We start from the raw sequence: 21,249 nt of genomic DNA, 5'->3' as shown, positions 1-21,249 counted from the left end.
TTTTTTATAAAACCGTGACTGTACATGCCTACTAGATCTATTATCCACCACAGTTTTTAAAATTCATTTTATTTCAAGTCCACTAAAGGTTCTCTTTCATTCCCTGCCTCCTCCGGGAAAAAAAACAAAGTGAATAAATACTGCCATAATACTACTTGATTCTGAAATGTTTTCTGAAAACCGCGAACCAGAGGCAGTTATAGTGAAGTCATTTTAAATTATTGGAGGTGTTAGGAAAATCTTTACACTATCATCCTGCTACTGAGATACCTGCATTTTGATTTATTTATTCAAGTAACAGAAGTTTCTTGGAAATGTTTAATTAGGTTTGAGCAATTCTCTCTCTAGCTGCAATCAAGAAGACTGAAGTCAATCTTGAAATAGACATAAGGATAGTATTCTTGGTTACTCAGTTGTAAGCCAGGGATGTCCATGCCAGGCTGTAAAAGGAGAGAATATTACTTTAGCACCAGAAAATTGTTCCAAGCTAATCAGCTGCTTTTACACACTTCTTTGGTAGATGGAATGGATGCTTGTAGGTGTGCTTTCTTTGCTTAGTGCTTGGAGTTCACTGTGTGAATCTGGAATTTGCTTGGTGTTTTTAGGCTGCCTTATGCTTTATTCTGATGCAGTTAGCACTGAGAATTCACCTTTGGTTCCATTGTCTTCCTTTCATGCAATGTCAGTCTCATGCTTGCCTGTTACTAAGCTGTTTTAACTGTGATAGTTCATCCTAGTGGGAGTAATCTTTTGCATGCTTGAGATGCAAGGAGAGAAAAAGCAAGTATCACTATCCACTGAAGTACTAGCAGAGATGTCTAGTCAGTAACAGATCTTTACAGAGGAGGGAGGTGTCATAGTCCCAGCATTTGGTCTGGGTTCATTTTTGTTGTTTGCATTTGTCTGAGGGTTTATAGACAACTTGGCTTTTTGCCTAGACAAACTGCCTGAATGGAACAGACCTAGCTGTAAACATCAGATACTTCAAAGGAAAGTGTAAACAATCTGTGTGTTGATCTGATTCTACTTGTCATCCTAATCCATTCTATAAGTACAAGTGATCACTGTAGCTGCATCCAGGGATGCTAGCACTGCAAGGCATGAGGAATTGCTTGCTCTGGCTCTTAAATTACGAGCATGGTCATTTGACTAAACTGTGACAAGTTATAGCAAGTGCAGTTGTAATCTAAATACATACATCCATGATACTTGCTGCTGCTACTTCATCCAGGTGTTTGAAGACCACATTTAGGACATCTCTCAGGCGTTTTACAGACTTCCTGTTTGGCTGCAGCAACATTGCCTGGAAATTTACTGGGAGGCCATACCTTGAAACACATCAATGTACATGATCATTTCCTGGGAGGAGGCACGTCTGCCCACTCCTACCCTCTCTCTCTTCAATCTCCTGGCACTCTAGCTGATTGTTTCTGCATCACAGAATCTCAGCTGTGTTGTGATGCCTCTGTACCTAAATGCATTTTCTTTTTGAAACCATAAGGAAACTAAACTATATTTTTCAGTTTCCACCTTCCCTGAAAGCACTCCTAAAAAAAATGTTGTCAACTTCATATGTCACCTCTTTTGGTAGTCACCTGTATTGTCCCCTATGAGCTCCTGGACTCAAGTGTGTAAAATGGATATTCTCACCCATGAATGAACAGCCCCAGAAAGTGAGCTGTGCATTTTGACTTCTGTAGGAATCTCTGCCAGCCTTGCATGTTTACCCACTTACCTCAGGACGGATTCAACAAAAACTCTCAAGGCTTTCACATGAATCCAAGCCACGAATGCTTCACTGAAGTTCACTTTCAGCCAGCGCAGTAATGGGCCCTATGAAAGCAGATAAAACAATGCTGTGGTCCCTTTGCTGTTTGAAGTGGCTCCACAGCTCCCACCGTTAAAACTGATGAGGTGCTGAGTTCATTCTCAGGCAGCCTGGCATTGGCTTCCAGCTTACTGCAAACTCAAGTGACCTTGGACAGGTTGTGTTATCTACCCTGTGCCCCAGCTTTCCGTGCTGAATAGAGCTCCTGGGAATCTGTTGGGAGTGAGGGCTGCTTAGGCACACTTGATAACAAACGCTGTCAACGGAGGGGTCATCAACTGCATGTGCTACTTACGTACTGTTGCTTCTTATCAGAAGCTAATTTCATTAGCTCTTCTTTTTCACATTTCAATTCTTTCTCATCAAAATAAAATTCTCGAACCATGAACCTGTAATGGAAAGACATTTGTTCTCATCTATATTCTGTGTGATATGCACACCCATTTCTTTTGCTTCCGGAGAAGCACACATGGGATGTTTTGAAGTTGCTGGTCATTTAACTATTTAAAGTATGTGGAAGGTGGGAGTTGAAATTACCCTTAGAAAGCAAGAGTGAATCTTCTGGCTGCTCTGCGGCATGACAGCAGGAAGAACAATGCCAAGATCCATAGTTTGGGGCTTAAAGAATGAATTCACTGTATCTGCTGTCACAGCACCTTCCCACCCTGCTTTCTCAGTGCCTTTAGGGCCAGTAGCAGACCCAACAGTAAAGCAGCTTTAAAAACAATGATGCATTTAACTGTGCTGTACAAAGAACAGGCCTCGCTTATCCCCATATCTGTTTGCTAGCCCGGCCTGCGGAGCAATCAGTGATCATTACCTGTTCTCTCTGGCTTTAGCCTTGAAGTCATCCATCACTTTTCTAAATAGGGTCACTGTGAAGAGTCCTCCCTCTGCATCTTCAGCAATCATTCTGCAGGAGGGAAATTCACTGCTGTGATTTGGTGTGACAAATAACTCACGTCTTGTTCACATTCCCCTTTTTGCAGTTCTTTTTTTCATTTATGATAGTGAACAATACCCTGCTTTTCAAGACCTGCTGTGGCTGAAATATGGAACAGACTTTACTAGCATCACCTACAATATTTCAAATCTAGATGTCAGTCACTTGAATCCATCGCAGTGTATACTCTGCTTATCTGTTTTTCTGTGTCTCCTGATAATCTTCCTGCACTTCCCTTGTACTTGTGCCTTTGAGACAGACAGTGGCACACAGCTGTCTTCGTCCTCTTCTCCCTCCATGTCTAGTTCTTCCATTTCAGATAATATTACTGACAACTCTTGTGCCCTGGATTTGACTCCATTATGTGCTTTGATCTGAGCAGTAGAATATTTAATTTATAGTAAGGAGTTTTTAGTCCAGGTGAAAGGATAAGTGTTAATATAGCATTTGCTGATACAAATAACAGTTTGGAAACTGAATTAACTTTTCTACAGTCGGAAGCAATTAAAGATGCAAGAATAGTGTTCGGTCTTTGTCAAAGTGGTTTCCATAAAGTTGTATGTGTTTACCTAAGTCTGAATTCTGCCTGCATTGCTGTAACATGTTTATCCGCTTTTCACAAAAGGCAAAGGACGTCATTCATTTTTTGGGTGAACACTGAAAGCAGATAGAACTAGATTACTGGAAAAAGGAACAGCAAACTAATTGGAAAACACCTCTAACAGTCTTTTATTTCACCATCTATACTTTCCTTCAGCAGAGCAATTTCTCATTTTAGTCAAGGTTGCAGCAGAAATGAGACTGGGCAAATCTGTATGTTAACATGGAATCCATGTGTTAGACAAATGATTTCCTCCAGGCTCCAGTAATTTGAGGAACAGAAATATGACAGGGATCTCTGGAGCAAACTGGGAGTTTAAACTGAAATTTAACTTACTTTGTGGAGCGAGGCACTACCATATCAGAGAGGGACTCATAGGTTTTCTGCCACTGCATGTAGCTTGACCTTTTGGTAACACAGAACAAAGCACAGTCAATAAATACAGTATACTAGGAAGCAACATATTGATAAATGTAGTTAATTATGCTAATAGCTTGGGGTAGGAGGTTGGAACTCTTTGGGTTGTGTTATGTGATAAAGGCATTGCCTCTCCTACCCTCTCTCTCCTGTCTTAGCCACCAGCTGGTCTGAAGACAGACGTTTTCCTCAGTGCCGCACCCTTACGCCCCTCAGCTTCAGGCTTGGCACAAGGAAGGGTCTAAAGCAGGGATCTGAAGATGGGAAGTATGTGGCTTTTGGCACACACTTCCAGGCTGCTACACAGTGTTGCGTGCTCCAGCCCCCCTGCACAAGATGCAGCCAGTCTGCAGGTGGGTGTGCTACATCTGTGCAGCCTCAGGCCTGATCTCATGCTGTACTGAAAACATGGGAAGTGCTGGCACTGAGAGAAAGAGGCTCAAGAGAAGGATGAGGGTTTGCAAAATGAGAAGTCTGTTTTGGGGGAAAATCTGAGAGAACATGAACATGTGTAGATAAAAAGCTCAAAAACTTACCTCAGCTTTTTGAAAATGTTTTTCACAGACAGAAGATTGATGGTACTGTATGTATGTATACTGTGAAAAAGCTTTACTGAGAAGATAAAGTTTTGTGGAGGCTTCTAAAAAAGGACACCCTGTAACTTTGCCACTGACAGTGAAGGCAGCCATCCCACATGCAGGTATTTAAGAACACAGGACTGGCAGAGGCTCTGTCAGCATGGCAGGTCTCATCCTTTTTATATACTGGCTAAGTTCCAGTAAAGATCTGCCCCCCACTTTTTTTTTAAAAAAAAAAAAAAAAAAAAAAAAAAAAAAAAACACTTTACTATTCCTGCTGCCAGGAGGCTGTTTGAGAAGCCACTCTGTAAAGAGTTAATATTGCTTGGATCTAGTGTTTAGGCCTGAAACTCAATAGCACACTTGAGCACATGTGCACACATTATAGCCTTACTTTGGCACTACGACTAGGAGTGTGATAAGATACTCAGAATTCAGAACAAAGTCGTCTTTGTGCACAATGTCTGCTAGGGTCCGGGTCAGTAGATTTCCCCTACAATGAACAACACAAAGAAGAAATAACATTAGCAGGAACCCAGCAGTGGCACACTGGAAGTACTGCACTGTATGTACAGTTGCTATGTAGCAGTATATACTGAGGAAGGGAACATGAGGAAGAAGGTGGCTAAAGACAACGTCTGCACATGGTGATTTTTTAAGGCAATTAGAAAGAAAGAAAAAAATGACTAACTCTAATGCCAGAATATTGGTGACTAGCACTAGGCTAGTTTATGCTCTTTCTCTATGTGAAATTCTACTATTCTGCTGCTGTTGCTTTTATAGTAATGGTGCAGATGCTGGAAAAGTGCATGTCTCAAGTTACCACTTGTCCCTTAGTCATTGCTACATCTTGCTGGAGGTACCTGCTTTTTCGAGGCTGCATGTTAAGCTGACTGTGTAACCACACTTCAGTTACGGTAAACAATGTTAGTAAAGACTTGAGCCACCATAGCAAAGCTGGCATATCTAGACTGCATCAGATGAGCTGTCACTCGCATGAGCATGCAGAGCTTACCTCCAGTTGAGGACAGTGGGAGCAGCAGCCTCACATGCGGGTACTGTGTGACCTGGGGAGGGTATCTATTTACAGCCTAAGCCTATTTAATCATACAAAGTCGCACTAGAGCTGCACACCTAGTAAGTGCAGATGAGTAGGGCTGGCTGGGCATGCCCAGCAGGGAGGGACTGGGGGGCATGAGAAGAGAGTACCTGCCCTCCCTGTCACTGCCCTGTGGGGCAGGAGTGAGGAAGGACCAGTTTTTGGTTAGCTGTGCCAGTCTGAACAATAATTACATGGCCAGTAATATCTCATTAGCTGTTTGTTAAACCTAAGCCAGCTGGCACAAGTTCACACCAAAGAGGCCAGTATTTAAAGGCAGACAGCATTGTGAGAGGGAGACAGACACGGACCATAAGCTCTCAGCTTTTTTCCTTTGCCACTCTCCTAGAGCCCTTGCACTGCTCACATTCCTACACAGACCTTTTGCCTCTCTTCGGGTGCCTAAAGCTGACACGGGAGTTGTGGAGCTGGAGAGAAGCTGCAGAAGTGAGCAGGGAATATAAGGGCTGGTTTCTAGGTAGGCTGCCAGCTGCACTGCCTGCAGTGGCAGGGAGGCAGGGACCAACACACTCTGCCTAGAGCATGAGCCTGTGTAGGAAAGAGTGGCACTCATGAGCATGCATTGGATGAGGGCTTGCACAGCATCTTTGAAGTTGCTCTACATTTACTACTTACAGGAACAGTACAAGAACTAAGTATTCTCTGAAGTCATACCCTGGAGAAAATCCACATAACAGCACTGACAGAGGTAAAGAGCATCAGCAACTGAAGAGAAGAGAGAAAACCTTTGGGAAGGCCTGAGTGAGTATCTATGATTGCTCCCACTAACAGAATGAAAGAAAGAAAGAAAAGAAGAACTAACTGGGTTGCTGCTGAAGTAAGCACAGCAGGGAAGGAGAATTCAGCCTTTGCCTAAAATATTGTAAAGCTGACCTGCTGGAACACCATTTACAGATCTCCTGTTGGAAACAGCTCTGAGTTGCAAAGGAATTCACCCAGTTGACTCAGTTGATTTAATTTATGACTCCCTGAAATCTTGTCAGAACAATGCAGGAGCATTTGGTTATGATTCTTTCCCAAGACTATCTGTTGACACTGCCCGTAAAATCATGAGGAACTGCAGCCTCCCTCAAGCTGATTTTAAGACATGCTGATCACAACAGCTTCCCCTATCTTCCACTGGGTCTGGGAGGGGCTAGCATGCCCCAAAGCCAGACACCAGATTTGTTCCCATCAGAACACATGGTCCACTGAAAATAAGTGAATGCGGGCATGCTTTTTACTCAATTCAGCCAGTAGAGATGGGGACAGGCATGTGTTGTACATACATAGTTTTTTTTTCCAGGCTTTGCAAATTTCCTTTAATGTTGTTGTATGCAGCTGCGCGGGTCTTCAGGTCTGTTTCTATCTGAGTGATTTGCTAGAAACAAAGTAAAAAAAAGCCATTCATCTAGATGCTTGGGATGCATTGCTCTCATCCTCCTCCCTCTACCTCTGCGCTGTAAAGAAAGAACCTGACAGCTGTCAGCAGCCCCTTGTACAGCAACCTGGTTATGGCCATGAGTGAGCCAATATCAGACCTAGATGCCAACGAGTTCCCCTGTGGCAAAGACCTCTTCAGAAAGTAGGATTCAGTTAGCTGTGTGTATTACAGTTGTACCTAAAGGAGCAAGTTAATTGTTTCATATATTAGCAATATCATACAACAGATCATTCCTCTCCAATGAATTGAGAGTGTAAATAACTGTTCCAACTTACAACGTGTTTGATTTAACATAAGGCCAATAATTTTGCAAGAAAACTCCACATGGAAAATAATACTGCAGTCTCTAAAAATGATAAAATATTACTATAAAGGGGAATAAAGTGAAGAAAGCATGTCAAAATCTGATAAAGTGTCATATGTTTATGGAGTGGACAGGTTTCAATATATTAGTATTATTACAGTAGAAATTAAAATTAAAATAATAAAATAAAAAAAAATGAAATAATGCCAGAAGATTTAAGAAATTAAAATAACGCCAACTGTTTCAGCACATAATGTGTGCTTCTGAGACTGTTTGTGCCCAAACCAAAGGCAAAACTCTCATTGACTCTCGTGAGAGGAGACCAAAAACTTCAAAAAGACATGATTCCCCATTCTGGTGCATTTTAACAATTTAGAGTATAATTTACCTTTGCTAATGCTTCTGATATATTCTTCAGTGGCTGCTTTATGGGATATTTGGCCATGTCCCACTCAAACTGGGTCAGATAGCTAATTAGGTCAACTGAAAATACAAAAAAAATGTATTAAATCAAGCTGGTTACTTTCGGGTAGCAGTCCCAGCTATATTCTAGATGTAATTTTCATTAACATTAGAGGTGTATTTGAACTAGATAGCTTTGGATCCATTTGATCTTGATCTAATATGCACAAATCATACTCCAAACCTGGAAAAAGCTGAACCAGAATCTAATTTTTTTGCACTACATCTGTTAACACTAATACTGCAAAATCGGCTGTACCAGCAGGACAAAGCGATGTGCATCCAATGTCCACTGTAGAAATAGGTCATGTAACACATCTCAGTCTTGATGAGGGATTCAGTATGCCCGAATTTAATCTCAGCAAGAGCTATTAGAAAAATACTTTGGGTCCAGCTCCTGTAGTAATATTCAGGGTTGTTGAGAGCTTGATCCAAGATATTAAGAGCATGGCCCTCCAAAACAAGTCAGCCTTGAACCCTAAGAGCCCTAGCTTCTTCCAAGAACTGAGGACAAATGATGCACAGGACATCCAGCTCTTAGAACAAGCTCTAGCTGTTTTATTTCATTTGAAGACCAAGGCTCCTTAACACCAGAAAACATTAAGGCTTGGGAATGTTATGGTACCAAATAAAAATTCTCCTCCAACAGCTCGCACAATCAAGTGGACAGCTCTTTGTCTTAGTGGAGCCCAGAGACCCTTAGGATGCCAAACACCCTCCTACAGCATTCTTGGGCAATTTCATGGGGTGGGGAAAACTCACAAAACCTGATACAAAAAAACAGAGGGGCTGGGACTCTCACCCTGCAGGTTAGGAAGGCTGGAAAAGGCAGCAGACACTGTCTTAGTGTCTGGACAAATAAGCTGGAGGCACCGACTCACATCAACAAGGTGGACTTGCTTCCAGACCAAGAGGGTGCACATGGAGAGTATCTGGGAAAATTGCTCTGGGGAAATGGGGAATAAATGAAGGTCAAGGTGCTAAGTAAAAGGAGGGGACATGCTGCGACTACTCAGAGCTCTTTGCTACCTTGTCCAAAGAGTTGGCTCATACATGCAGCAAGGACTGAGCATGATTTCTTGTGGATGGTCTTGCAGGGTGTGGGAAAAATTTTGTGAAGTGAGTTATGTGAAAAGGATTGTGATAAGTTGCTTAATTGCCACACTACCAGGCTGACGGTACTACACTATGTGGTGTGATACTGAATACCTTTGGCAGGAGAGCACTATCCTTTCCATGGGCTTCTCTCACCCTACAACAGAGTCAGTTTACCTTATTAGATTTCCAAAGCATGGAAAGTCTTGTGTTAGAAGGACACAGGCTCCTTATCAAAGGATAGCCCTGTCCAGGAGGTAGATAGCACTGGTGTGACTGAGTTCTCCCCCTCTTTCTTCAAAACCATAAACAGCCATGTAAACTTCCCACACGTTCAATGTACATGAGTCACAGGGCAAAGATGTAGCCCTTCCTCCCAGGTCTGATGAGGGAACAGCAGATTCTCTTGCACAGGGAATGTGCAGGACAGGGACAAAACTTCAGAGCTCTCACATAGCCACTGCGTGCACAGTTTTGTGGCAGCCTTTGCTCACAGTCTCTGAAGAGAAAGGGAGGAAATCAAAAAAACTTGAAAAACAAAGATCATGGGAGCATTTTCAGCATTATGGTTTCAGTAGTCTTCATGCAACAGTTCTGTTGGTGCCTGTTTCAAGGGGTGAGGGATATGATGTGGATATGACTAAAGGATTTCATCCTGCTGCCTCTCTCCTAAGCTTTCCTGTTCAGCCTTAGCTAAATTCATCAGAAATGAAACCTGCAAAGAATTTGGTATTACAATGGTATTACACAGCTGTGTGGAGGAACAGTGCATTCACGTACTGACTCTTTAAAGACAGATACCGCCCTATTTATAGCTGAGGAGATATGAAAGTTCCCTCAAGACATACACATGCCCTTTCCACCCTTATATGTCTTTAATCTCAGTAGAATACAAATGTCAGGCACTTGTGCACTGCATGACACTTCAACTCATTTTACAACCTTTCCCCTCAGCAGTGCACTGGCAGTGCTCTGGCAGTGGCGCAGGGAAGTTAAACAGCCTCCTCTTGGGGATGGCAAAAACTTCCCTTCTGTGAACAAATTAATGGAACGGAGTTTCAAATAATCAAGCAGTATTGGTATTAAAGAGCCCTGACACTCCTGGGATGGTGTCCCTTCATTCATGGAACTTGTCGAGCCACTTCTAAAATATATTTCATAGCTGCCCATCCAAAAGAGACACTTCCTGCTCCACTGTGCCCTGTGCCCACAGGCTGAAACCTCTGATTTACTTACCTTACTGTAAAAGGCTATTTTAAATGTTTTTCCTACAAAACTCTTTATTCTTCAAAATATTCATGCTTCTCATTTTAATTTGTTGTTCATCACAGTTTTAAGCTCATTGTAAAGAATGGAGTTATTTCATTGATTATCAAAATTTAAAATTAATTTTGGATTAACATCACTGTAAGTGGAACAGAATTTGGTCTGAACCCTTGAAGAAGAGCTTTACTTACATTTCACATTTTTGATTCCATCATGTGCAAGAAAGCATTTTTTGCTGCTGTGATATTCTGAAATTCCAATAATACACAAATACACATTCTATAAGAGAGACCTCTCCATATTGCTTTCAGCTTTTGCCCACTGAGATGTAGTACATGTGTTCACTTAGCTAAAAGAGCTGTATTTTTCTGCTACTTTCCGTGTTCCTTTGCACAAAGCTAACAAAACAATTGTTAGACACCCAGCCACCACTTAGTCAGTATATGGGCTAAACTGCTGTTGGGAATATACACAAAATGAGCTAAAATGGGACAGCTTGCATAGTGTAACTTAAAATTTGAGTTGGAATGGTTTAATAGTCTGAAATGGGACCGTGCAGCATGAGGTCATATGTTATAATCTCATTTCTGACTTTATGACCTCAAAGAAGTCTTCAATTTTAGGATCCTTCCTTTCCTAATTGGGAAAGGAGAAGAGGAAGAATCCCTACAACTATGTTGTTGCTGTCTACAAGGAATGACATTGAAATATATTAGGAGAATCCTTCTATACTAAAACTGACTAATTTTTTTTAATACACAATCAAAAATATTTGAAAGGTTGAAGTCTTATGAATCACTCAGATGATCAGAGGACAGAAATTAGTAAAATGTACAGTCAAGTAATTTCCACATCCTTCTATTACAACACATGCAGAGCTGACAGGAAAGCAAAATGATGTAAAAAGAGGAAATACAGGAAATAAGTTAAACCTGTTGTTTCTCAAGTCATAGGGATATCGTGATCAAGCTACGAGGTTGTTACTTGAGAAATCCATCGTAACCTGATCACTGTATCTCTACAACCAGACCAAGACTTGTCTCTAGCACTAATACACACAAATGCATGCTTGCAAGAACACTGCAATCACTAGTTCTCAACATACTTTTTAGATATTTCATTTTGTCCTTTAGCCCTGAAACACAATAAGTGAGATTATTGTACTTGTCAAGCAGTTATATTCATCAAATGCCAGTCTTATTTCATGCAAGAACGACATTCTAAAAGAACTTCCTCCCCTTAAGATACTCACACAGATGTGAAGTACATTACAGGCAGTTAAAGGATCTGATGGAGTATGCACTTTTAGCTTCTTCCTCTGCCAGTTAAAGGTATCACTTTACAAGCCTGTAGTAGCATGTGTAAGGCACCTAGCTTCGCTCTAACATTTCCTGGATAGCTGGGTAAAACCACACTTTTCAGCAGCCCTGAAACCCACTCAGGATCTAAAGAGATGTGTGGAGATCCCTGTTAGGGAGCCATCAGTCTTCATATGTTAGTTTTGTCCTTGATACAGATTCCCTTTAGGGCCTTAAGGATCATATGATGAAGGTAGGAAGTAAGTCCATGGAAGTTATAATAGCACCATGTTGAATACTTAGCAATGATGCAAGGGTGCATACGATAGAGTACTTCTGCTCCCATAGCCCTTTGTCATGCCAGAAGTGCTTCTGCTGTCAGTGCATGCTCTTATCCTCTGCTATGCAACTGCTGCCAGCCAGGGCAGGATGTCAGAAGAGAAACCAAAGTGAATTCATTCGCGACAGGAGTAGCATGTAGCATGTGCACATCATCTCAGCTTCTGGCACAACCTTGTGATTGCAGTCCAGGCTTCCCTGAGGAAATGGCATACAGACAGAGCCCAGCAGAGCCTTCCCTCTGGGCCACAGAGAAATTGTGTTCTGCTGCTTGTACAGGCCTATAAAGAGCACATATCTACCTGCCTGATGTAGAACAGCAGGGTAGTTCTACTAATAGAAGAAACACATATACTGAGTTTTTAGTATCAAAAACTGCTCAGGCCTCACTTGCTATTGCAACACTGACTGTTAACATGGTATTTTTGATCTTGCTGCTCACAACCAACTCATAACTCTCCATTAGATTAAGTTTTTCATGCTTCAGAGCTGTCACCTCGCACATCCACCTGTGATGTCAGACAGACCCACAGCTGTCTGAACACATCCTCTATCCCAGCACTGTAGGAAGGAAAGAAACATTATATTTCTGATGGATGTCGTGCAACCATATAGAATAAACTTTAGCTGCCTGTAAGTGACTAGGCCCATAGAGACCTCCAAAAGAGTTAAATTATTTTAGAAATGAAGGAGAATATCTCCTGCTTTCTTCTTCACCCCTCAGGTCTGGTGCTGGAAAAATTCCTTCCTTAAAGGAGTACTGGACACTGAACATTATCTTGGAAGCAAAACTGGAACGGGACAAAACTTCTAAAAATTTTGAGAAAAATGAGATCAGCCTTTAGATGTGTTTATTAAAAGTCTTGCTGATGTTTGTCCTTCATAATGTGTTTGGATTCTATATGCTCATATTCTGAAGCAAACACAGGCAGTAACCAAGCATCAAGGTATTCACATTCACAGCACCTACCTCCATTGGCCAGAAGATTTTCCTGGACTTTGTCTTTTGAGTCCTCCATAACTTCTCCTATGTACTGGGCCATTTTCTTTATTACGCTTAGGTGTAATAAGAGAAACTTTGTTAGTGAAGAAAGTAAATGAATATAGAACAGTTGCCACAATTATCTGATTAACATGGAGATAGCCAAACAAAATACTTCTGAAGCAAGGCAGTTCGATTTGTAATTCAAATTACAAATGATAATGATAATAGACCTCTGGCACATTGCTGAACTAAATGCCTTATTTCTAAATACATCTATCTCTGTAAACATACTCTAGGCAATATCATTTCCAAAAGAAATAAGTGTTTTAGACTTTCACAAGGTTAAGATTCAGCCTTCTGTACATTATATCTCATGATACTCATAGAAGAAAACAGAAGAAAAGAAACACATATTTAAAACTCTAGCAATGATGAAGGGTTCAGAGGCTACACAGAATATTCCAGACTAACAGTGGCTGAAATAGATCTCTTCCACAGGATACTACATGTATTTTTATGGCTTACTAAAATAAAGTTCTTACAAAGTACTTAGTAGAACACAACAACATTTTCTCGTTTGACAGTGAGAATTTCCTTCTTATTCCACTTCTTGAGGGGATTTGCTTTCTCTCTTCTCATTCATTCCTCTCCCTCTTCAGGAAGGGCAGCAAGCTTGGAATCCATGAGATGTTCAGTGGATCTGAGCTCAAGGTGGCCATAAGAGCCACCTGCTCTGGGAGCCTGTGCTAGTGCCCCAAAGGCCAGACATCCTTGGCCTGCCTGGCTCCCTCACAGCACAGTTTCCAGTCACTGCCAGCCCAGCATTACAGAGTGGCTGTACCCACAAGGTTCTTTGCTGGGTTTTCCTGGCCTTTCTCTCAGAGCAGTAGGTCTTAATCTCCTTGTAAGGACAGGGGAATTCTTGATCCTCCAGTTCAGTGACTACTAAGCAATCTAAGCAAGAACAAAAACAGTCCTTTACATCATTTACCATTTTTGAAAAAAGAGACTTTCCAAGATTTCTGTTGGAATGTTTAGCACCATTCTTCTTTTTCTTTTTTACTAAAAGCAATGAGATCTCTTTACAGGTAGGAAGAGGTGGTTGTGCCTTTCATTATGCTTTTTAGTTTAGCAGACTGAACGCTTCTTTAAGATGTGAGAGAACTAGACTCAAATTCTCCTTCTGCCCAATTCAGAGTAGGGATTTGAACAGAGCTTCTCCTGGAGAACATTCTCTCCACTGGGTTACCTACTCTTCGCTTGTTTTAAAAAGGAATTGATAAGCCCCTTTGTCATCCCTCTAACATCCCTCTAACCCTAGTCAAAGTACCTATTTCATAAAGGCTGAAGAACCTTTCTCATTGTTCCAGTATCTTTCTGTACTCAAAAACATTTGCATAATTTGTCTTCAATCCCCTAACAGTTCCGAGTTGACTACATCTGGTAAATAAAGAAACAGCTGAAAATAAACTGGCTGATCATAAAATTTGCAAAGACATGAAATGGATATAATCCTTCAGGTGGTGAGATGAAATGGAGCATAATGGCAGGTTTCTTTCTCTTTTCTTTGCTTAGGGAGAGGAAACTATAGTGGCTGAAGGTGTTCTAGAGAATGAAAGAGTATTGCAATGTTTGGGCAACGTGTCTTGTGACATCCTGTGGCTGTCAGAAAATCACAATCATGGAATCAGGAAATGGATTTCAGGTCAGGTACAGATGCCATGAAAGCATCAGAGAAAAAGAGTTTCACTGATGTGCTGCAAAGCAGATATGTGGGCTGTATATAAGGAATAATTCATAGGGGTAAAGATTTCTGTCCATCTCAATTCCTGTGAAGAAATTCACAGTTTTTGGAAAAGTTTTCCTGTTGTGTGATGGGGGAGGAAAGACCAGTGATTGTTGATGCTGCCACAAATGTAGTAGTCAGAATTGCTGCTATTCTCATGACTCTAGACAGGTGCAGTTCAAAATCTAGGCAAGTGACTAGTGAATCAGATAAAAATCCCTCATTCCTTGGGAGGAATCTGCACTATTTCACTCTCATTCACTACCATCTAAGGGCTGCTCTAGTTTTTCACTGACTAGCTGCAGCTACTTAGGGACCCTGCACCAGCTTAGTTTTGCTGGAGAACTTTGCATTTTGTCTGTGCTCAGGCTGTGGATACAATGCAGGAGTCAACCACAGCAGCTCTGTGTCAGCTGAGACCTTGTGCAATTTTCAGCCTTCAGACCTGGCTGACTTTCAGCTTCTTCATGATGCCTAGAAAGCCCAATGGAACTTGGAACAAAACAAGACTCCAGCCCAGGGGTAAGAACAGCAGCAAAAGGCTAAAGGCGTAACGGACAAAGCAGCCAAGAGGAAATCATATAGACCAGCACTTACTGCAATGGATCTGATTCACATTCATTCCTGTTGAGGCACTCAGATGCTAACCTGATAGCTGGGAGACAGCAGTCTCTCTGCCTAGGTGAGGACTGCAGGACAAATGGGGGCTCTGGTACACCTTACAATTCTGGTTGCTCAGTCAAGACCTGGCTACCTGGCTACTTGGCCAACACACCCTGGCATCCCTGCAGATGATAGGATATGGCCAGCATGTAGCCTCACGAGGTGCCAGAGAAGTGCTCTCCAGTCCCAGTTTAGTCTCTACGCCTCATCTTCACTCCTGTGAAATGCAAGCGGGATTCACTCATCTAAGTCTGACTAGCTATAGTCTGTCACCTATACAGGGAGAGGCAAAACCCCCTCCCTGAATAACACTGTTGTCTGAGGTAGGTAAGAAGATCATCCTACAGAAGAGCCCCATTGACTATGGCAGCAACTAGTTCTTAAACCTCTAAATTTGGATGAGATTAATTCCACCCTGAGCAAATATTATGTTCAAATGCTGTGATGTAAAATGAGAGGGTTTCAACTAAACTGCAGCTGAGTAATAGAAATAAAAATCTATGAATAGACAATGTATAAAGATAAATCCATGTAACCTATTATAGCATCTTGGAAAAATCACACATTTTGCTTGTGAAAGTATCACAATATCATTACTTTTTTTTTAAAAAAAAAAAAAAAAAAGCATATAATTCTTTAAATGATACTGTGTATTAAGCAGCACTACCAGCTAGGCCCCCTTATACTACTGGGAGCAGCCATCCTGCAATCTCAGGACACCACAGAATGCTCTGCAGACCTAGGAGCTGGGAGAATCCCTGAGCAAGAGTCACTCAGGGGATTGTGAGCCTCAGAGAGCACCATGCTACCATATGGTGACATGGAAAAATACTCTGACTCCCCGTGTAAATAAATAATAAAAGTATGTGGAAACAATAGACCCTGCAAACTCTTGCCCCTTCTCTGCTGTCCTGGCAGGAGGCAGTGCTGACAGGTTTGTGCTGCCTGGCTTTACTGGCAGTTTTGTTTATTAGCAACAGTTCAGCAGGTAGCTGTGTCAGAGGAGCAGGAATGTAAATGCCCAGGTCATTTAAACAGGCTTGTAACCCTCTGTATGTCATTTACTCCAACTAAGTGTAAGTGCTTGGCACTTTAACCTTTGAATAGCAATTTATAATCGAAACCTGGGACATTTATTTTATGCATAAAACAATTTTGTACTTCTTTGTTGCACTTTACATGCTGCTACATTCGTGTTGATTATTCTCTGCTCTTACTCCACCCTGATGCATTTTTCTCACTTTTCCCTGTTTTTACAACTCTTTGATCCATCTTGATTTCTTAGCTCTATAGATAAACAAGACAAATAGGAAGAGTACTTTTCTCAGCAACTTACTCTGTTAGGGCCTGACTGAGCCCTTTGCTCAGTGCCCATGGCATATACTATGATGAGTGGCATTACTTGTTTTAAAGGGACAATTAGTGGAGTAAAGTGGCATTCAACTTGAACAATAACCTGCACCAAGTTATGACAAAGGTAACAGAAGGAGATAGCGAGCCTAGGGAGGTACTACTGACATTTCATTTAAATTTACCTTCAGTAACCTGAGCGCGTAACCTACAGCAGGTTTTTCAGATATCCTAATTCCTCACAAAGTTGGGAATTAGTTATGCCCTTCTGAAAATAAGTTCTGCATGATTTTTGCAACCCTCAAACCCAAATACATAATTGCTTGGGTATTTTTTAATGTCAGCAGATCCTTCTGCTAGGATAGCTAACTCACATTGGTACTGTTTCTCCCTATTCTTACTCACATTCCCACTTCATTCCAGCATGAACGATCTCTGCAGTAATAACCAAAGGCCTGAACACCTATAACTACCACTCAAGCAGATCACTGTGCAAATCACTGTCACTGACTTAATTTAGCCAAATTTTAAGGAATGGTCCTTTATTTGTGATGACTCTATGATAATCAACACAAGGGTTAAACAAAGCTATCCACTTCAGTTGAGTTGCAGTCCAGGTTAAACTGAGTCAGACTGAGGTGAACACAAGGACATACCATCCCATAAAAACAAAAGACTGTTTCTCATTTGTATGTAGTAAATAAGATCTATTTTACCTTTCAGCAAAGCTATCAAGTTTTCCCAACTCATCTGAGAGTCCAACAAGAGCATCCAGTGTCCCAACCTGTGCAAAAGATGAGAAATAGGTAAAAAATGCACAAGGCAGTGAAAAGTCTCTGTTGGCAGAGTATTAGGTATATTGACTTCTATTTAGCATTTATGAATTCATAAGTTTAACAGAACTGTATTCATTTAATGGAAAGTAGTAGCAATTCCTTTTCACGAGACATAGGGCAAAAAAACCCTTTTCCAATAAAGGAAAAACTGTGTATATAGTCTCAAGATTACACATCAGTGTCTTCCTTCCTATTTTTCATTCCTGAATCATCAAGTAGCATGGACTGATCTTTTACCTCATAAAATATTGAATAGAAATGCACACAATAGATACATAAAAAAGACAAATCTTATGTACAGAGAGGAACAAGGGAAGCAGCAACATTTACTCCAAAGAGAGTCTTTGACTGTGTTCTTCGCTATTACCAAAGACTAAGTCTCTCATAAAAACCTTTTCCTCTAGGTCCAATATCTACTTTTGTATGATTCTCTGTCCTGCATTTATAGTATTGCAATATATTACTGAACCTCTTCTCATAATATCACCAACTCAGTGTGGCAGACTATATGAAGGGTTAAATTGAAAGAGAACAGGAGAAGAAACAAACTTTACAGAAAACAATTAGTAAAATAAGAAGAGCTGCATCTTCAGATATTGCAAATGCTTTACTTTGAAATTTATGAATTGACACCAACACCAGCTGGGTAAGGCCCATAGATGATAAAATCATAGCTATCTCAGATACGCATGTAAAATACAACATTTCCAGTCTTCAATGTTCATGTGAAAATTGTTATTTAAGAATATGCCACACTCCTATTTCACTTACATCCTTGTGTAACTGGAATAACTTAAGTTATAATTTTCAACATTTTTTTTTTGGATTAAGGCCAAATCCTGGATGCCTTGTAAGTGATGGGTGATGGCAACCCCATGGAACCAAGCTGCACATCTGTTGTAGATCTATTGACTTTAATGCAACGTATTTGAATTTTTCATACCCATAACTGAAATAAGTTGCATATCTTTTAAAATAAGGATTAAGTAATGCAAAAACATGAAAATCCTGGATTAATAATATTCCTATTTATATGACACCTGGTCATGTAGCTGAATGAAACACACCTCCACTTCCCACAGACTAATATGAATTATAAGGGACTACCTTCTCTTGTCAGCAGTCTTACTGGTGTAGTTCTAGATACTTAACTACTCCCTTGGTAGTAGTGATCCAAGAGGTACAATGTTGTACGACTTTCATGACTGGGAATTAATAGTACACTGAATGCAATAGATCAGTTATTTAATTAGTCATCTTCACTTCTTATACCTATATCCTCTCAATATGAACAAAAGCCTCAAGCAGACTGACTTGTCTCTGATCAATTTTCAGCTGACTACAATTCATTCTGTAATTGCAATCCTCTTCTATTCTATGCATATTATCCCAAAAGAGAAATCCTATATCAATCTGAAAAATCTTTACCCCTGGCTGGGATTGCTGTATTTCCCATATCCAAACCCTTCCCCCTTTTACCTTTAAGTCTGGAATATGGAATTTGCTGTTGCTGGACAGATTGGATTTAGATGTCACTGTGTTCATTCTCTCCCAGGCCTGCAGATTTGTTTTGTCTCCTGGAGCAGAAATGAGCCAGAACTCTGACATGATTTAGTCTTTCCCCTTTGCTCCTGGTCCCTGTAGAAACACAAAGCAAGTAAGAGGCTAAAAGAGTACTGTATAAAATGAGTTTTTTCCCCTAAGAACAGAAAAAGTTAGAATGAACCCCCTGGATTAGTAATTTTTTTTTTTTTTTTTTTTTTGAAACACAAGGACAGTGAGTCATTCCTCTGTCTCAGACTGAAATGGAACATGAACGTGACCTTCTCCTGAATGTCACAGAAAAAGTGCAGCAGTTCCTCCTTTCTCAGGGTTTTCATCCAGTTTCTGGGCAGGACATTCTTCGGAATGAAGAAATGAAGCTTCCTCCTCCCCTTTTCCCTCCCACCCTGTTCTCATTTGCACTGTACAGTAAAACTCGTATCAGTGCCAGTCTCCTTTGTGGAGTTTGGAGACTTCAGAAAACCGTCCAAATGTAATTAAGGATTTCTACTCGATTAATATTGTCGCTTCAAATCTTTGGGTACTTGTAGGCAAGAACTGAAAATAAAATGTAAAAAGTCCGCCATTGAACTTTCAGGTTGCAAGAGATGCCATTGGTAAGATGGAGCATCAGCTTCCTCTGTGTTTTTCTTTCCAAGTTTGATGGGAAGGAGTTGAAGAAAGGCAAGTCATGATGCACAGAGAGAGTATCAGCAAAACACAGTATCTGTAAAGAACTGTGGCCAAAATCCGTGGGGACAACTAAACCCGTGTTAACTGAACAGATCAGAGCAGGACAGCAAGAAGCAGGACCGGCACACACAGCTCTCCCATTCTTCTCCCCAGAGACTCCCCAGGCGTCTCTCCTGTGTGGTGCATCTTGGTCTCAGGCGAGCGGGGTAGAGGAGATTTGGCACTTACCGCTCAGCACCGTTGCCGACGGGCCCCAGCGGTGCCTTCGGGGGCGGCCGCTGCCGGAGCCAGCCTTGCCTGCCCCCGGGGCCGGGGCACTGCCAGCGGGCCGAGCCGGGCGGCAGCGCCCGGGCCCGGCTCTGCGGCCGGGGGAGCCGAAGGCGCAGCGCGGAGCCGAGGCCGCGGTCAGCGCCCTCCGTGCTGGCTTACCTCTGCGAGGCGCCGCTTCCCGCAGCCGAGCCGAGCCGAGCCGAGCCGAGCCGAGCCGTGCCGTGCCGTGCCGTGCCGCGCCGCCGCTGCCCGCCCGGCCGCGGTGCCTCAGCGCAGCGCAGCGCAGGGCGGCGGCGGCGGGCGGCTCCCGGACATGCTCGGTGAGGCGCCCGGGGCCGGTGCGGGACCGGGCCGAAGGGCCGCGGCGGCGGGCGGGGAGCCGCCCGGGCGGGAGGCTGCGCAGCTGGACCCGAGTGCCCAGATGTGGGTAACCGTGAGCGGGGAGAAGGCTCCCCCGACGGGTCAGCGGGACCCGCTCCTCCGGCGCGCCCGGCGCAGCTCCGGGCTCCGCCGCAGGCTCTCCGGGGCTGCGGCCGCCGGGAGTCTCTTCCCGGCCGTTCTCGTGTATTTGCGAGGCGCCTCGGGGGCTGCGCTCGTGGTGGAGCCCGAGCGAGGCAAGCTGGATTGCTCTTCACAAACCTCGGGGCAAAAGGCAAGGAGCCGCTCTCTTGCCCTGGTGAAGGAGGAAAAGGTACTGTTTTTCTTTAGACTCTCAGGGCAGGTTATTACACCTGATAAGACAACTCCTTAAAACCTGTTAAAAGCTGTTACTTTTGTGGTTTCATCTTCATACTTTCTTCTAGCTTTAACTCACAGAAATACCGCAGAGATAATTTATATTCATTGAAAACTGGCTGCCTTTATCAATTCTGAAATTTTGGGGATCACTAAAGACACTTTTAGGAAACTTTTGTTTACTGGACTTCCCTGGGTGTTTTATTTGACAAATCTCACATTCTGCAGAAATCTGTAAAGTTTCCTGCCTTCGGCGATGCTTCTTCTTTGGCAGAATATTGTTGAGGCTTTTAGTTCTTACTAAAGCCTTCAGTTTGTCTTAAGCTGTCCTAAATTTGCCTACAGTATGAAGAGTGTTTTGGAGCTCATGTTGGATAATGCTCTACAGGCCCTTCTAACTAGACATCTAGTTGGGAGATGCTTTAAAAGAAACCTTTGTCCATTCCCTGAACACTTAGACTGCCTGGCTTTCAATGGCATTTCTGCAAATGGGAACTTAAACCCTTTCTTACTCATTTTCTGCAGAGTGCTCTAGTCACTGTGCTACCATATAACATTTGGACACCTCTATTATTGGTGCTCTTTTTCTTCCAAAGACAGTGCATTTTTGCTCTGGGCTTACTCATGTTTCTGTGTGCCCAAAGGTAACTGAAGCCCCACAAGAATTTAAGTGGAAGGATGCTTTTGTTTTTCCTTGTGATCTGTCCTAAACTGA

At 42.2% G+C, this 21,249-nt stretch overlaps 1 protein-coding gene across 4 annotated transcripts; it reads right to left on the bottom strand.

Moving 5' to 3' along the window:
* Positions 1-52: 52 nt before the first annotated feature.
* ATP6V1C2 (ATPase H+ transporting V1 subunit C2) lies at positions 53-20,048 on the bottom strand. Of its 4 annotated transcripts, none has more exons than XM_062573032.1 (15): positions 19,959-20,048; positions 18,774-18,932; positions 17,175-17,242; positions 12,645-12,730; positions 7,603-7,697; positions 6,756-6,847; positions 6,142-6,251; positions 5,383-5,434; positions 4,762-4,860; positions 3,709-3,777; positions 2,649-2,741; positions 2,124-2,217; positions 1,736-1,833; positions 1,199-1,328; positions 53-440 (listed from the first exon to the last, which is right to left on the bottom strand). In XM_062573032.1, the coding sequence occupies exons 2-15, from the start codon at positions 18,900-18,902 to the stop codon at positions 345-347; spliced, it is 1,311 nt and encodes a 436-aa protein (XP_062429016.1). In that variant the 5' UTR covers positions 18,903-18,932; positions 19,959-20,048; the 3' UTR covers positions 53-344. The 4 variants fall into 4 exon arrangements, with proteins under 4 accessions (XP_062429016.1, XP_062429017.1, XP_062429018.1 ...); XM_062573033.1 differs by lacking the exon at positions 19,959-20,048 and adding an exon at positions 19,758-19,820; XM_062573034.1 differs by lacking the exons at positions 5,383-5,434; positions 6,142-6,251.
* Between the last annotated feature and the right edge of the window lie 1,201 nt (positions 20,049-21,249).

Source organism: Rhea pennata, chromosome 3 (genome assembly GCF_028389875.1).
Source record: "Rhea pennata isolate bPtePen1 chromosome 3, bPtePen1.pri, whole genome shotgun sequence".
NCBI classification, from domain to species: Eukaryota; Metazoa; Chordata; class Aves; order Rheiformes; family Rheidae; genus Rhea; species Rhea pennata.
This window is presented reverse-complemented; position numbering and strand designations above follow the sequence as displayed.

What these genes read in the sequence shown, in the direction of transcription:
- ATP6V1C2 (XM_062573032.1), bottom strand. Translation starts at nt 18,902, where the DNA reads ATGTCAGAGTTCTGGCTCATTTCTGCTCCAGGAGACAAAACAAATCTG. An exon ending in CCCACTGTCCTCAACTGGAG is followed by an intron (nt 4,861 to 5,382) that starts GTAAGCTCTGCA and finishes TGTTCATTGTAG; the next exon opens with GGGAAATCTACTGACCCGGA. An exon ending in GCTAAAGCCAGAGAGAACAG is followed by an intron (nt 2,218 to 2,648) that starts GTAATGATCACT and finishes TTTCCATTACAG; the next exon opens with GTTCATGGTTCGAGAATTTT.